Source organism: Ornithodoros turicata, chromosome 5 (genome assembly GCF_037126465.1).
Source record: "Ornithodoros turicata isolate Travis chromosome 5, ASM3712646v1, whole genome shotgun sequence".
Classification (NCBI taxonomy): domain Eukaryota; kingdom Metazoa; phylum Arthropoda; class Arachnida; order Ixodida; family Argasidae; genus Ornithodoros; species Ornithodoros turicata.
The window spans coordinates 75,903,180-75,916,553 of NC_088205.1; the positions used below are offsets into that span (position 1 = coordinate 75,903,180).

The window sequence follows — 13,374 nt, forward strand, 5'->3', positions numbered from 1 at the left end:
CGAGTGCTCACAGACCTGTGACTAGTAATGGCCCGTGAAATCGACCTTTTTCTTGGGGGGGGGGGGTATGTATATGGATACATGTTTGTGGATGTGCGCATTAGTAGGTGAGCTGTATTGGGCAACCCCAGAAATTCCAGGGGGGATCTTGCAAAACAACCAAGGCGACTGTAGCGAAATTCTTGCCTGTGTCTCTACTCGATTCAGGCTGCAAGATTATTTCGAACGCAATCCTGGGCCTCTGATCCTTGGGCTCAATCGTTATCCCTCCTTCTCAGGCATATTGGGTCCCTGAACGGTCCCTCAAACTTCATTTCTTGGCATTACGTGATGCCATTTATTGGGCGCAGCAGGTACCAAAACAGCAATTTTCACATGCTCTCGTACATGCACTCGTGGTGTATACCATACCAAAAGTCTTGTTCTGATGAAAACAGACAAAAGTTGCCGTTGCGTGAAAAAATTGCTTGATGTCAAGGAATGCAGCTTGAGGGACCGTTCAGGGGCTGCCCATGCCTGAGAAGGAGGGATAACAATTAAGTCCAAGGACTAGAGCAATTCTCAGCAGGATTGCGTTCGAAATAACCTCATAGGGTGTACCGAGTAGTGGTACTGGCAGGGATTTTCCGACACCCACCTTGGTTGTTTTGCAACATCCACCCTGAATTTCTGAAGTTGTCAAATAGAGCTCCAATGCACACACCCACAAACATGTATTCATATCCGTACCCCCCCCCCCCCCCCCCCCCGCCGAGGCTTATTTCAGGGGACATTACTAGACACAAGTCTGTGAGCATTCAGGCCCCATTTGCGGGACGGATTCTTGCAGACTAGTGTCACAACAGTTTCCCGCTTGGAAGAGGACACAGGAGGCCACCAGCCTAAGAACTATTAAATACCAAAGTCAAAAGCTGTCAACCAGAAGCTTTTGTGAAATTAAACTGGAAGGTGATCAGGGCTGGAGACTTTTCGGTTCGACCTACACGGCAGCAGCATATAGTCTTCTTGTCAGAAGGAATGCGTGTAGAAGAAGAAGAGGAAGAAACTTCCTCGTGATCTCACTCCACCGAACGTGGGACGAAGAAGAAGAAGAAGAAGAACCATTCAGAGAACCGCAGTGGGTGTTTAGGTAATTCTCTTCCAGCACATTCATCACCAGGACCATAAGTGGACCATTTCATAAGTGGACACCTTCCACTAGCAGAGTAGGCTGCGTCTTCTGACTCCTTCCAAAATATTTCTTCCTCTTTCAAGACGAACCAGGCAGGTTAAGTTCACCTCTCAAGGACCGTTTTGCTATGTACACTGCTGTTGTTGTACTCGCGCAGAAAGCGGGAATGCATGTTGTGCGCGTTCTTCTGGTCCTTCTCGCTTGGAGGGTTAGGCAGCAGACTGTGTCTTCAAAACCCACACGTCGGAAGTCACCAGATCTTGAGATGGATGCCCCGCAATTGAAGCGCCCGCCTCACATGTGAGCTTAAAGCGGTTTTAAAGCTAGGGTACGAGTTAATGTTGACAAAAGAACGATGTACTAAACGAAGCACCTAAAGGTTGAAAGCATCACAGTTGACGTAACCACTTTAGGACGAACATCTCGAATTCTTGCTTGAATTAGGCTTAGAGTGAGGCCAAATGACTAGATGGCAACAAGATTAACTCTGCTCTCATTCTCCAATTTCAGTTTCAAAACTGATATTCAAGAAACCCTCCAATGGCAAATGGAGAACTCTGCGGGGAAGCGACAGGCGAGGGAAGAAGTTCTCTTCATCCACGAACCAACTCCTGCGCCAACTTATTGCAAGTTTTCTAAAAATAACCTTACGCACCTTCGGGGCAAATCTTAAGAACATAGCAGGAGCAGGCCAAACTCAAGGCTCAAACTCGGGGCAATGTTAACGTCAACTTAAGAACATGTCACCGCTTACTGGCCACTTAAAAAATGCATACTCGTGTGTAGAACATGCTCGTATCAAACGCCTCTACAGAGTGCTACTTCTCTGTGGTGGGTGGTGGTGAGGTGATGTAGGGGGAAGCTGCGGTCAGCCTACTGTGGAGGGGTGGCTCGTTGCACCCTGCAAGAGGGGTGGGAGAGATGACGGTGGTACATGAGAGAGAGTGGTGCGCTAACCTTATTGCTCTGGGATTTGGGTAGTCCAAGAAAACTACCCGCCACAGAAAACATGCGAGAATCCCTCAGTAGGCTTCATTGGGACGCGCCCTGTACCACGGTAGCCAACGGGATTATTGGCGAAGTTACCCCGTGTACTACTTCTCCCCACTTTCGAAAAGAGAGGGCGAATACCCCGTTGCGACACACAGGTCAGAGATCAGGGTGTATTTCGTTCACTCGGCGTTTCAGTAGAGATACCGCTATCATTGTCTGGTTACTTACACACACAGCGGCGAAAGCCCCGAAGAACTCAATTGTGCTACGTTATATTCCAGATACTGCGAAGCACAAGACAGGCAAGCGGTGCTCGGACGACTTCGACTGCGTGCAAGTCTTGGGCCAAGTGTGCAACATCGAGAAGCAAGGCTCGACAGGAACCTGTCAGTGCCCCGACAGCACACCTGTTCGTGTAGTGGAGCACGACCAGCCAAGATGTGTCTCTGGTAAGAAGCCTTGGACACATATTCAGTGTAGTCTGTTCTAGCGAAGATTATGATTTTACCGTCGCTATGCAACAGCGAGTTGAACAAAAGACGGGTAGCAAAAACAATGTCCTAATTGTCCAGCTCGCCTGATCTTTGAAGACTGCGCGGACACCGCCGAATGTGCGTTCCTCAACCCTTATGTGGAATGTGTGAACCAGATCTGCACCTGCTCGCCACCGAACGTTATGAAAAGGAAGGACCTGTGCATCCCAGGTTAGACACACATCCTGTTAAGTGGTGATCTTAACTTTCTTCTTACCGCACAGATTCAGCATCCAGTACTACTTCCCAGACGGCCAACGTGTTTGCCATGCTTCTCATGAGCATCGGAGCTATCGCAGGCTTTGCAGCTCTTGTGGCCAGGTAACGTCTCGGTAGAGCACATCACATAAAGCCTCTAGGGATATCGTTAATTACATTCAGCTAGACCGTGTTATGCGGTCTCAAGGAAGAGTAATCGAGTGGCAAAGTCCGGTATACCCTCACAATTTGTTCCAGGATCATAATTGTCAGAGAAGGCCGACACCAAGATAGCGACGAAGGACCACATGGTCGTTATCGATGGCGACATCAGGCGGATGATCCTCCGATGGTCCTGTTAAGCAAAGGCATCAAGCGCATTTTCAATGACTGCAAAGATAAGATACAAGATATGGTACTTCGAAAGCCCGTGCTCTCTCCGCAGATGCAAAGTCTAATCGAAATCCGGCCTACCAGGCCTACCAGAACCTCCCATGAGAGCACGGTTGTGGTCGATGTCCACGTGCCATACGAACCGTTGGACTTTGAGGACATAGCTTCGTTGGAATCTGACCTTCGCAGAGCAACGCGACTGCTTTCTCAAGAAACGTCTCCAACAACAGCAAATACTTCACTTAGAGCGACAACGTCACACAGGGCGAAGATTTCTGAGAAATCAGTCGAACCGTTGCAACAGACCTCCCCAGTTACCACTCCAAACATGGCGACATCTATGGATTCTCAACGGCAAGCTGACGATGTTGTCGTACCGCATATTCAACACGCCGAAGTGAATGCGGACGCACCATCGCCAAAGCACGGAGACGACGAGAAAAGGCGATATTTCAACTTGAACGCGGACCTAGAACACATTATGAGGATAGTTATAGACCAGCTCTCAAACCCGCAAAGCAGCCCAGATGGGCTCCGCAGAATCGAAGGAGACGAATGCAGAGTAGAAGTTGACGAGGGCAAGTTTTCTGATACAGTCCGAGCCGTGTATTCTCGAACTCTGCTCAAGCTACGCAAGAAGCTACACACTATGGCGGCGCAGGAAGCCCCCAGCGTTGACCAAGTGTCTTTCGGAGATTCCTGTCGGACGTCCAGCGCTATTCCAAGAAATAAAACCATGGAGCTGCTTCCTTCTCTCGATAAAGGGTGCGGCGAAGCAAAAGCCAAAACGTACGCGGATGTGTCCACCCTATGTCGAATTCTAACTCCACACTCTGTCTCGAAGGATCCACGTAAGCGAATTCGAATAAGCGATACGGTCTCCGAACATCGGGTCGGTAGAAATTTTCCGGAGCCTCCAGTCTATGGTGTTCCTCGCTTGCAGACTCATCAAAGCACCCCTGCAACCATCGATGCTTTTCCTGTTACACAGACACCCGATCGTCTTCCAAAAAGGTGTTACCTTCTTAGAGACGAACGACAAGATAATCCGACGACCGAATCATTTCACTCGTGTTCCGACCCCAATCGTTTTATGAGACAACAGAAGTTCATTCCAACGACGACCCTGCCGATATCAGATTCGGCAAAACTGGTTCTGGAGCCGATTTCGAGTGATGTGGACCTTCACAATCGTCCTAGGGATAGTCTGAAGGCGTACCTTGCAGGCAAGGCTCCGACGGTAGCTACTGCAGATTGTCCCTCGATAAATGATTCCTTGCAAAACAATGGGGAAGTTGATAGAACACAGTCAGATGTTGGTGGATTCACAAAAATGGTACACCCAAGGGTACACTACATTGACTCTGACAATGTCTTGCAAGTCAGAGAAGAAACCTCGCTCTGCAGTATACCAAAGAAGCTTCTTAAGAAGCCACCTAAAATCGTTTTATTCCCGATAAAAGACGAGGTCGTAGGTCTGCAAGCCGAAGAAGAAACGCCACTACTTAACCTGGAAACCATACCTAAGAAGAAAAGGAACAAGTCAGTTCTTCTACCCCCTTATTCAAGAAAGAGGGGAGGTTTACAATATCACACACAAGATAGTTCATTTTCGTTGTCACGACTGGAACTAGGGTCATACATGCCTAATCCGTCGACGTCCAGGCTTCTCAATAGGTCCTGTACGTACATTCATGGTTGGGGTTGCAAAGACGTGCTGCAGAAAGTGGACGCTTGTGACAGAACGCCCGTTGAAGAAAGCATTATTCTGTGCTCTTCGGGGCCTTTGAGCGAAGTGAAAGAATATGCGCATTCCTTCCATGTAACAGAAAGTAGGACAGGCACTGCTGCCGCATACGTAGATCCCACCTCAAGTAGCCCCCCTTCAGATATTCAATGTCCTGCGCTCTTTCTGTTAAATACACCAAGACAAGATATGGCATGCAGCAAAGTTGAAGAGATCGTTGAGAAGAACCTCCAAACAGTCGCATCGTCCGCGATACTAAAGGACACTACAGCTAAGTTATCTCCACCTCGAAAGGCATGCGAAGAGGTCAAGTTGACAATCACCGAGAACGACATCATCCAGTGCTTAAACAGAGTCGCAGGACCAAATCGAGCCATAGCTGTAGAAGACCACAGGAAGTTCCCGGAAGCAAAAGCTACGCAGGAGGCTGTTTGCGGTTACGACTTGATGCAAGACGTGCTTTTGAACGAGGACTTCCTAAGCACCAGTGACGTTTCCAATGTTGATATTAATCCCAAAGGAAATTCCACCGCGCCTAAAGCTGATCTGGAAGCATTCAGTCAGCCACTTTCGCGCCTACGAAGAGGCGACTTGAAAAATATGCTGAAGGAAATTTTGGAAGAAGAGTACGCCCATGTTCTTCAGCTCGCAACACATGGGGTGCCGTCGATCCAGAGCACAACGGCTCCTCCGGTGCCTTTCGAACACGAAAACTTGCTAGCGCTCACCCATGAGCCTTTGGAAAAGGTGAATAGGGAAAGCTCTGGTACTTCGACACGCAACAAGCTTATTGCTCCAGAATCACCATCAACGAACTCTGTTAAACGAGAGTGTGAATTTACAACTGCGCGGTCGAGCGGTGAAGCTAACACAGCGGATGGATTCGACCTGCAGCCGTCATCAGGAACTCGGCAAACTTCTTCATCTTCGAAAGACTCACCTGGACAAACGACGACCACGGCTACGACGGCTGAGAACACGGTTACGCAAGAGACATCGTCTATATCAACGAGAAGGTTCTACACGGAATTAAGCTTCCCAGAGGTCGGCATAGACTCTATGCCTATTCATGGACCTGATGGTGACGCCCCCGGGAGTGAGACTTCGTCGTCAGAGGATACCACCACGGCTGCAATGGCGACGACTGAGATGACGGAAGATAGTTTGGATCAAGGCGGTCATGTTCACTTAGAAGAGAAAGAAATGGCAAAGTTCTTATCTCAAGTTACTGTCGTCAATTCATCAGAATCTAATATAGGGTCTAACGATTGCAGAAAACCTCGTCGTTCTGTTGATACCCGATTTCCATTTAGCCCGAGAAGGCGACGACCACCTGAAAAACATCGAGATCAAGACACTAAAACAATGAGCTGGGTCCCTCAGATTCCTAAATTGCTCCTAAAAGAATACAGGAAAAATGTTCTGAAGAACGCAGCAGGAGTACAACAGATGACACCCGAAGTGACACCCTCTCAACACCACACGCGCGAAGGCGCGATTGGAAATATCGTACCTCTAGAGGAAACGACGTCTTCTCCTCCCGACTGCAACACCGCCAGATGGACTGAGCCATTTCGAGAAGAATATCGTGACACCGAGAGCATATGTGCAAACTACACCACCACGGGAGTTGCAGTCGTGAGATTTTCGTCCGTGTCAGGCAGCAAAACCGATGACTCGAGAGAAGGTGGACAAAGAGACCGGAAAAGTACGTAATAGCTACATGCTCGAAAAAGAGAGATATTAGCTACAGTTACACTGCTTTAGCTTAAATAGCTTGCAGCTCTGATATTTAATAATAACCTATTAAATATGAGAACAGTAATATGAGAAACCTATACAGGTGGCTTCACCAACGGAAAACGAACGAGGCCGAAATCTGCGTCATTCCACGGCATCCTTCCATCCGACAGACTAGGCAGCGTTGATGGTGAACCTGCTTTCGTCCCGCGTTCCAAGTCGTATACAGAATATTGGCTTAGGACTGTTTCCCTCTACAAGGAAGTCTCATCCTGCCAAATCTCACCTTCAACGGATCCTTCGGGCGACGTTATGGAAACCGAATCCATGGCTCATGTGCTGCATGGCTTGGACGACACAAGACAGGGAACAACGTTGGAGGAGATCGACCTCGAAAACTTCATCCGCGAAAACCAGATGAACCCACTTCTGAAGACCTTCTTGTACATGCATAAAACGGCGTACCAGACGTCTGTGACGCGGGATACACCCAAGTCAACCACGTACGTGAGTTACGACTTACAAGGTACGCCCATTTCTTCTAATGTCCCGCAACCATATGAACCGGACGAGATGATACCGAAGACTGACTACCCGACTTCACTAGAAATTAAACCACCAAATATCGAAACCGACAGGAAGAAATCATCCAGTTTGCAGTCCAGCGCAGACTACCGCATTATTCCAGGTCTTCCACAGTGCGAAAGTACGTCGGAGGTAACAATCATTGTCGACTGCGACCGAGGCAGGCGCTTTTATAATACGGAACGTCAAAGTGAGGTCTTCTCGCCCAACGGTGCAACCACCATCGCAGAGCAAGCCAGTTTCGAAGACAGCTCTAGCAGCGGTTCTCCAAAATCGCTCAAGAAAACGCTGCGAAAAACGGCGCCGTACCGCACGCCGTTCCCTCTCTACAGCAGTTCACGGTCGAGCGCCGTGGCTCCGATCAGTCTCAGAATGTTGAGACGTACGAACTCGACGGAATACATGACGCCGTCTATGACACAAGGTCGTAGCCGAATAGGGCATTCCGTCGAAGAGGAGAAACCGTTGAAGAAGTGCGTGAGCGCCCTTTCGTACCTTGAGAAGAACCGTCTTTGGAAACCGGACTCGTTGCCCTTTCAGCGATGGCTGAACGCGGCCAGGAGGGCGTCGTTAAGGCCTGGCGATGGAGGGTCTGTCCTGGATGCGTCGGGACGCCCGTCTTCGCAAGATATGATAATGTCGAGCGAGTCGTCTGAGGAGGAAGAGATGCATAGCTTGGCGTCTACTACGATGCAGACTATGGACGAAGCTGGTACGGAAGGCGAAGAAATAGCTTGAAGTGTTCATCGTTATAATAAACCAATGTATAGTGGATTGAATTGATTGGATCAATATGGGAAACATACCGTTGACGCCGATGTGAGAGAGTTAGGACCTCGCGAAATAGCAACATGTATAGAACAATAGTATTTTCCTTGATTACCCTGACGCGCACTAAAATGCGTCCACGATATACTGAACCACATATCAGTGTAACCGGTCACAACTTCTCGTTAACGTCACCATTGACTTCGCTCTCCAGGCATCAACTCATAACTTTTGTTCACATGAATAGTGCGGTCACTAATTTGCCGCATAGAACTAGCACATAGCACAACTAGCATCTGGCGTTAGGTTGGAACCAGGGAACCGTGCCTGTGGTGTACTTGTGCCACTGAGAAGTGCCCCCCCCCCCACACACACACTCTTTCACTTCAATGCAAGCCGAAAGTCCTGGGTATAAAATCCAACACCACCTGGACAGAAGCTCAGCGCAGCTCCGTAGCGCTCCGCAGCGTAATGTCATCCTACTCCGATAGGCGTCGGCCAATCCCACGAAAGATGTGTCCCGGCGTAGGAGACGACACGCGCTTCATTGAAGAGAAACCATGCGAGTAGGCTGACGTATATGGCGAAGGCGAGGGGATATTGGAGAGGCCTTCTCTTCTAGGTGGTGTTGATTTATCCCACTACCACGGGAATAAAACCAACGGCCTGCACTACTGGGTACAGCCTGTCCTCGTTGATATGGGCCCCGTTAATATGGACAACTCGAGTTATGAACGATTTTTTAGAGGACCGTTAATATGAAAACTCGCTTTTCGAACAATGGACGGTCCAGCACGGTACAGATCATAATCTATGGTAGTCTATGTAGTCAGTGTGGAGGGCAAGCCTCTCCCCACGTTCTGCAGGAGAATTTTTGAAAGTAAGACGTTCCGTTGCGTTTAGGGACCTATGCCCCCTCCTTCGCAACCGTCCACAAGAACTATAAGAGGAAAGGGAGTTATTTGCGGGCGTGAAGAGCCTGGAAAATGCTGTATGACGTCATGGTGCTGTATGACGGCTCATCCTGGTGCAAGGAGTTGTAGCTTACGAGAACAGAAGCGGTACAGTTGTCAAGGCAAGTTGTCAGGCTCTGGCGTCGACGACTTCAGCAACGCCAAGCCAACGGTCCTTCAAGCAGGCACTAATTCGAAAATATTTTTCAAGAAACGTTCTGATTTTTTTGTTATTTCCTTGGTATTCGATAATATGGACGCTTCGCTTTAAGGACGATTTTGGACTGTATATGCGACCGCACCGCATCAAAAGCCTCCTCCTGGTCAAATGAGACCAGACCTGCTGTTCGGTGCCATCTGTGCACACAATAAATGGCATCGCTTTAATGCCAAGGAAGGAAGCTTAAGGCACCGTCTTGGAACTGAAGAGGTAACTGAGGTAGCTGAGAGGTGGAACTGACAAGGAGGAATGACAAGTTCGACGACTGGGGAAAGCGTCTCGGTGAACGCGATGAAACGACACTGTGACGACGCGGTGGTGTACACCTGGTACCGAGGACAAAGCAGCACGCGCTTGGATCGATTTTATGTGCTATAATAATACACAAACCTGTGTAGCGAGGTGCGATGGACGTCCTTGAAGTTTCCGAAAGTGGAAGGTACGTGTCAGATCACGGAGCCGTCGTGATGACGTTACGTGTACCTCAAAGTGCAGAGCGAATGTAGCGCACTTGGATATTGTCTCACGCTGCTTTATGTGATGAAGATTTCTTGACGAAGCAGAAGAATTCTTGTCCGAAAGACTATTAGGAAGACAGGCGACGTTCGACGATTGGTCGAAGATCCACAAAGGTATCTGTCTCATCGTCACAGCATTGGGTCGATGGAAAGCTCGCCGGAGTACCAACCAGCTAAGTGTTTCGGCAAAGAAGTTTAGGCATAGCTCGACGTTCCAGTGTGCCGTGCTGGAGAGCAAAGACGTACCTTAACAGCCTTAGAGGTCGAACGAAGGCTATATAAAGAAAGGCAGAAACAAAGACAAAGATCCGCTGCAGTTGACCCAGTCGAACTCAGTCGCCACATTATTTCCAAAATGTGCAGGGTAGCTGCTTATAAAAATTTACCCATAATGTGATCTCGATTGTTTTCGCAAAGGAACTTGGAGCTTCTTGGATCGCGACGTTGAATCGGGTTGAAATTTACCACGATGGAACATACCAATTCAGGTTCGAGGAGGACACATGAATTTCCCACCTACATTGAAGGAAGGGAGTTGCCTCAGGACAGAAGCCGCCGATATTTCGAACAGAGACTGTTCTTCTTCTGGGCCCAGAAGAAGAACAGTCTCTGTTCGAAATATCGGCGGCTTCTGTCCTGAGGCAACTCCCTTCCTACGTCTCTACCGGTTCGCTGAATTTCTACCCATCTACAACCACCTACATTGAGCATTTCGTGAGTACAGCGCATGGGTAAACTTTTATAGGTAGCTACCCTGTAAGCCACAGTTGCTTCGCGGCGCTAACACGAAAATAAATAAATAAATATATATATAATCTACCCCGTATGTCTTACGAGCCGCGCGTCCACATATTTCTACAGTTTGCAAATTCGATGGAACACAAACTTTGGAGAATGTTAGCACACAGTTGATAGCCTGCACTTCGAAGTACCGTATCTACTGCACCCACTCAACCGATAACATTCTGAGTCATGCACACTGCCATTCGTTTCGGTATGTACGATAACCTCGCGGTGACATCATCACGAACACATTCTACATTGACTCACATACATTCTGGATGACGCAACTATAGTGAGAAAGTCCGCACTACTTTCATTTGCGGTCATACCTGATGTCGCGGACATTCGCCCTGCTCGCACTCCCGAGTGTAGCAGTCCGCGGGGGAAACGCTGATAACGCGTGCGTTGTTCATGCGTGGACCACGCGTACAAATTGTGCTTCCTGTTTGCTTTTGCTGCTGTGAGCGGTTTCCTGTTTTAGTGGAGTGCGGCGCCGTATGCAGTGTGTGAAAGAGCACGTGTTCCGTCCAGTCTGACGGCGTTTCGAGAAACTGTTCCGTGTGGAATGATGAGATTGGCCTGGTACCACTAGAAGGGACAACGGACTTCTTCGCCATCGAGGTAAGGATGCTGTTACGTGCGCTCTCTCTCGCTAGGCCGTGTTTAGAAGAAAGGTAGGTACAGCTTCGAATGGCTACGCCATACCGATGAAAGTACTGTCAACTTCGTCCAACAGCTGTCAAGGGCTTGAGGTGTTTTAAGCTGAAATTATTCAGCTACATGAGAGCACGTGGAAAGCGGTGCCACGCTGATAAGAGACGACAGATGAATGTTATGGTGGAATGTGATGGTCTGAGGCTGAAACACAGAAGAAAGGACAACACATACACACAAAGGACGCAATGAGTGTGTGAGTGGATGTGGTTTGTCCCTTCAAATGACGCATCCTTGGAAGTCGTTGGAGAGGTGTGTTAGCTTGGCTCAATCGGTCGAGCCTTGGAGCGGCAGTGCTGAAGATGTGCGTTCGAGTCCTGCAGCTAGCTAGCCTTTTCAGTGACTTCCTTTTTTGAGATGAATGTTCTTTGGTATCGAGCGTCTCGCTGTGATTGTAAAGAACTAATCGGCTCTGTGATTCTGCTAGAGCATTCGATTGCGTGTAAGAAATCGTTTCATATGATGCGTTTTTCATTAGTATCGATTGAACGCGGCGTGTTGACATTCATTCACCCACAACGTCCCGCGCCACATGGGTGCAGAACAGAGGAGACGGATGGTCTGTCCTTGGGATTCAGCCGTGGGTAATGTATGCCGCCTGAGATGTACGTTTTCTCCGATTGGTGATCGAAACTATACGTCATGATTATAGTCGTTACGTTCGTATTGCGCTTCGGAGTGGCACGCGCTACAACCGTACCTTCTGGTTCAATCCCCACTCGTAACAAAACTGGCTCAGCATAAATATTCTCTGTCGGAACTTGCGCAAAAACGCGTCATAACCCGTAATGCAACAGGCACCACAAGGTTGGTGATTGGCATGTCACTGTCCTCCTGGACCTTTATCGCAGTTATCTATATAACTGCGTTCCCCGTTATCGGCAACTACGTCACGTTCTGGTATACCATCCCTATCAGTTACGACGCACGAGCGTGTGTGATATCTCATTTGCGTGTGTCATTTGTGCGCGCGAGTGTGTGTGTGCCTCATCTTTTTCATCGTCATCCCACTCATATATTAACCTACATGCACTGAAGTATGGTACCGCAAATTGTTGGGGTGAATCACCCATCGTCCCACCAATAATGAATCACCAATCATCCCATCGCCATTGATGTAGCTTTTGTTGTTGTTAAGGCAGTATAGCAACACCGCACGGACAATTGAGAAGTATCATCGAACTTATCGGCTTGCCACCGGCACACGGAACAGCGTGCAACGTAATTTATTAGTTTACTAGAAAACAGACACAGCAACAGACTTACGGGTAATTGTGTTTTATTGGTCCACGTAGGGCACACAGCACTACTTATTGCAGTCATTTGTCTTCGTTGCTGCGCTGCCTGCTCTGCCCTCCATGCTAGAGCTCGAAAAGGGCAGTCTTGGATGACCGGTGAACTGGTGATTTTTATGGTCTTCCAAATACACAGTTGGTGTGTAGAGTCACAATAATACGTCGAGTGGCATCAAACTGCGTCTGACAACACAATTCTGGTAGCGGTGGCTTATAATTTGAACTCTGTACACTCCTCTATAGTTACCGTGTTATCTTGATCATCCATTTCGGCGTTCAACCCATTCGTTGACTGGTTCAAAGTAATTCATATTCTACGTACATTGGTGGAAGTAGCTTTGTGCAGACGGGAACGGCCTATGATGTGCGAGTGTGTACAGTCAAACGCCTTTATAACGAAAAGACCATTATAACGAACGTTTTTCCCCGGTCTAGTCAGGCCCCCATAGGATTCAATGTGTACTTCTGACATTTATAACGAATTCCTGTATAACGAATGTACCGAAATAACGAAGTGATTTTGAAGTCGGTAGAGCGAAATTCGCGACCTTTACAACGAACTTTTGCAAGCAAATGTATTGCCAACTTTTTGAGAGCGTTTGTTATTCCGACGCGGCGCTTTTTTCGTTCGAGCTACGACCCGTATTATGCAGCGCGTGTGGGTGATGATGATGATGGGGTGTTTCATCGCTAGAGGCGATACTTGACCCCATTGCTCGCGGTAATTTGGCCAATGAACCTCACAGTGAAAGCACATTCCTAT

The 13,374-nt window shown here is 48.4% G+C and overlaps 1 protein-coding gene and 1 long non-coding RNA gene across 3 annotated transcripts in view; both read left to right on the forward strand.

Moving 5' to 3' along the window:
* The first annotated feature begins 1,047 nt into the window (after positions 1-1,047).
* Positions 1,048-8,134, forward strand: LOC135394859 (uncharacterized). Its single transcript, XM_064625888.1, has 7 exons — positions 1,048-1,129; positions 1,682-1,797; positions 2,446-2,613; positions 2,737-2,868; positions 2,922-3,018; positions 3,154-6,743; positions 6,879-8,134. Exons 2-7 carry the CDS (start codon positions 1,719-1,721, stop codon positions 8,096-8,098), a joined length of 5,286 nt encoding a protein of 1,761 aa, XP_064481958.1. The 5' UTR covers positions 1,048-1,129; positions 1,682-1,718; the 3' UTR covers positions 8,099-8,134.
* A 2,827-nt stretch (positions 8,135-10,961) lies between these two features.
* The window catches only part of LOC135394861 (uncharacterized), a 251,215-nt gene continuing 248,802 nt past the window's right edge, over positions 10,962-13,374 (forward strand). For both annotated transcript variants that reach the window (XR_010422974.1, XR_010422973.1), the window contains exon 1: positions 10,962-11,223. This is a non-coding gene — a long non-coding RNA (uncharacterized LOC135394861). The remainder of the gene's footprint in view (positions 11,224-13,374) is intronic.

Coding starts and splice junctions, on each gene's coding strand:
- LOC135394859 (XM_064625888.1), top strand. CDS start 1,719: ATGGAGAACTCTGCGGGGAAGCGACAGGCGAGGGAAGAAGTTCTCTTC. Junction 2,614..2,736: donor CCAGCCAAGATGTGTCTCTG/GTAAGAAGCCTT, acceptor CTAATTGTCCAG/CTCGCCTGATCTTTGAAGAC. Junction 3,019..3,153: donor TTTGCAGCTCTTGTGGCCAG/GTAACGTCTCGG, acceptor AATTTGTTCCAG/GATCATAATTGTCAGAGAAG.